At 38.3% G+C, this 3,465-nt stretch overlaps 1 protein-coding gene across 1 annotated transcript; it reads left to right on the top strand.

Annotated features, from left to right (window-relative positions):
- Positions 1–1,012: 1,012 nt before the first annotated feature.
- Positions 1,013–2,780, top strand: LOC105315057 (uncharacterized). Its single transcript, XM_011409554.1, has 2 exons — positions 1,013–1,511; positions 1,639–2,780. The coding sequence occupies exons 1-2, from the start codon at positions 1,013–1,015 to the stop codon at positions 2,778–2,780; spliced, it is 1,641 nt and encodes a 546-aa protein (XP_011407856.1).
- Positions 2,781–3,465: the final 685 nt, after the last annotated feature.

Here is a 3,465-nt window from a genome sequence, read left to right as displayed (position 1 = left end):
CAAGAAAGAAATAGTGAGAAGTACCTTGTACATGAAACATCATTTATAAACAACTACAAATGATAAAAACTTAAGTCTGATCAGTCACTCCTGGTTTATACTATGGTATAAAAATGAGAAAAGAAGAAACAAATAGTGCGAAGTCAGTAGAACATAACATATTTCCAAAACCAACCTCAATTGATAAGAACTCAGTCTATTCAGTCACTAATGTTACTTTAAACCAGTGGCGTGTTTATGGGGGGGCCAGGGGGGGCCTTGGCCCCCTGTAACAAATTCTCTTCAATTGGTGTGACCACAGTGGGTGTGAGCATCTGGGATTTTCCATGTGGCCATGGCCAGTAGATCTATTCTTAATTACTTTTCATCTGCTTCAAGGTCCACTTCTCCTCAACCAAGACTTATGTCAGATGAGGGATATCCCAAGGCTCTCAGTCAATCAGATTCAGAGGACTCCTCCAGTGACAGTCATGAGAATGACGCTGGTGCTAGTCAGCGCCGGCGGACCGCTGTACCAGGTGACTTGAGCTCTAGCCCGCGTGCCTCTTTCACTTCTTCTTCATCTTTCAGTAACTTAGCAGACCCCTGTGATCCTTCTCTACCTTTACCAGTCAATCCACAGGCTCAAGACTCGGATACGTAAAGGTCCACATCAACCAAGCCTTGTGAGATATAAGTTAACTTCTCACAATGGAAGACATAGGAGCTTTCTCTCTAAGTGGTATGCTACATATGACTGGCTGGAATACTCACCAATAGTTGACAAATGTACTGCTTTGTCTGTCGTTGTTTTGCTCATCGTGTGGTTGGAAGTGTTGGGCGTATAGATGCCGCATTTACTTCGTCAGGTACCCAGGCTAAGAGATGGAAGAATGCTTGATCAGCCTCATCAAAACATCAAAGCAGCTCTATTCACAAGCAAGCTGCTCTATGCTGGGTTGATTTTGCCACTGAAAAACCCATATCTCATCATTTAAGCAAGGAGGCCGAAGCCAGTGCATCGAGGCGAAAAATGCATCAAGAAAGTAATCGGCAGGCTTTATATCGGATCATTGATATTGTGAAGCTACTTGCTGAAACAGGTCATCCATTCCGTGGACATCGCAAGGGAAGTGAGTCGTTAAATAAGGGTTTATTTCTTGAAATTGCTGGTCTTCTGACAAAGTATGATCCAATTTTGAATAGTCATTTTGAAAAGGGCCCAAAAAATGCCCTTTATACTTCTAATACTATTCAAAATGAGCTTCTTGCATCTTTGTATAATACTATGAAAAGTGCAATCAAGCAAGAATTGGAGACAGCATCTTGTTTTAGTGTAATGATTGATGAAGCTTTCGATTATGGTCACATAGAGCAAGTGTCAATTGTTTTGCGTTATGTTGATTCTGCTTATGTGATCCAAAAAAGAATGCTTCATATCGAATCTACTGATAGTACTGATGCTGAAGCTCTTTTTCAAATTCTTTTGTCTAGTTTGTCTATTATATCACTCTCTGCTGATAAGCTAATAGGTCAGTGCTATGATGGTGCTAGTAACATGCGAGGGGCCATTTCTGGGCTTACAGGCTAAAGTAAAAGCTTTATGCCCAAAGGCTGTTTACTCTCATTGTTATGCCCATTGTGTGAATTTAATAATAGTAGAAGCAACATCCAGCAATCAGTATGCAAGGAAGTTTTTTGGAATTTTACAAAATCTGTATTGCTTTCTTGAAGCAAGTCCTCACAGACATGCTAAGCTACAATCCATTATTTTACAAGTGATTTCTAAACCTCGTATAAAATCTATAAAGAAACTATCAGATACAAGATGGTCGTGTAGAAGTGATGCTATTTTGGCTGTTTTTGAGAACTATATAGCTATAGTTAAAGCATTAGAGGAGATAGAAGAAAGTAGTCATATTGGTCGTATTGCTTCTGAAGCTAATGGACTAATAAATCAGTTGACAACATTTGAATTCATTCTCTGCCTTATTGTTATGAAGAATCTGCTTGTCAAAAGTCGTACTGTTAGTGATTACCTTCAAAATGAAGATGTAGATATTGTTTCTGCTATGCAGGTTGTTGATACAACAGTGAAGACATTAAGGGAAATGAGGACTGAAGCACAATTTAACAAGATTTTTGATGAAGCTAAGAAGCTAGCACATGATATGCCTATAGATATTCAGGAAATGCAACCAAGAGTAAGAAAGATCAGCAGACATTATGATGATAATCCTGAAACACAACACTTTATCATTAATACAGAGGAGAAATATCGTGTTAACTTTTTTTATGATGTTTTGGATGTGATGTTGTCAGAATTTGAAAGACGGTTTAATCAAGAATCTCGGGAATTGTTGTTACCTCTAGGAGCCCTTCAGAAACGACAACTTATGAAAGACTGTGAATATCAGAAGATAGCAGTACACTTTGACCTTGATCCAGTTGCCTTGCAAAATGAATGGAGTTTGATGGTGAATGACAGTGTAATTGATGCTACTAAGCCTTCAATGATTTTGAAACAATTAGCTGATACTAAAAGAACAGATGTTTACACTGAATTAACTGCTTTATTAAGTAAGTTATGCACTATTCCATTTACAAGTGCATCTTGTGAAAGATCGTTTTCTAAGCTATCGTTATTGAAGTCAAAGCTACGAACTACTATGAGTCAGGAAAGATTAGTACATCTAATGATACCATTTATTGAGCAAGATTTACTCAGCAGAGTTTCAAATGAAGATGTATTAAAGGATTTTGCAACTGTTGCAAATAGAAGGCTGGACTTTGGATTATGAATAATAATATTATGATACGTTATACCGACCATTTCGTATTTTTATTAAATATTACGACCATTTTGTAATAATTAAAATTGGACACGCCCTCATGAATAATTAATTAGATGCGTAAAATTTTTCCGCGCGCGGGTATGTACCCCCCTGTCTTTTCATCCTGAACACGCCACTGAGTGCAGGGTAAAGACATTTGCTCTCTTCCTAGACTCTCCCATGTCTTTATGAGCTCACTTAGCCACTGACAAACAGTCTGTTGTAACTAGAAGGCCAGATAGAGTAGCTTATCAAGCCGTCAAGCAGACCATTCTAGTGAAATGCCACGCTTGCCGTCTTATCAAGTATACACAAGGAAACTACAGTCTCCACTTCAACCTAAAAGACTTCTAGAAAGTTTTCAGTGGCTAATGAAACTCCGTACTTGCACTAGACTGCAGTTAATAGGGCAAAAATCTCGTTGAGCAGAATAGACTCCATTTCTTCTTCACCCGTTGCCATGGCAATAATTAATTATTGCAATGAATATCATTAAATAATGTGACCGCACTTTTCATTGCAATTTCTGGACATGGCCTACTTGATAAGCCAAACCTCTCTAAGAAGGACACATATGGGCTAGTGTTTACTTGTCCTTAAATTGAATGTACATGTATGCCTTATACTATTTACTCCATAATCTCGGAGGCCA

Source organism: Amphimedon queenslandica, unplaced genomic scaffold, assembly GCF_000090795.2.
Source record: "Amphimedon queenslandica unplaced genomic scaffold, v1.1 AMPQUscaffold_11896, whole genome shotgun sequence".
In the NCBI taxonomy this organism is placed as follows: Eukaryota; Metazoa; Porifera; class Demospongiae; order Haplosclerida; family Niphatidae; genus Amphimedon; species Amphimedon queenslandica.
This window is presented reverse-complemented; position numbering and strand designations above follow the sequence as displayed.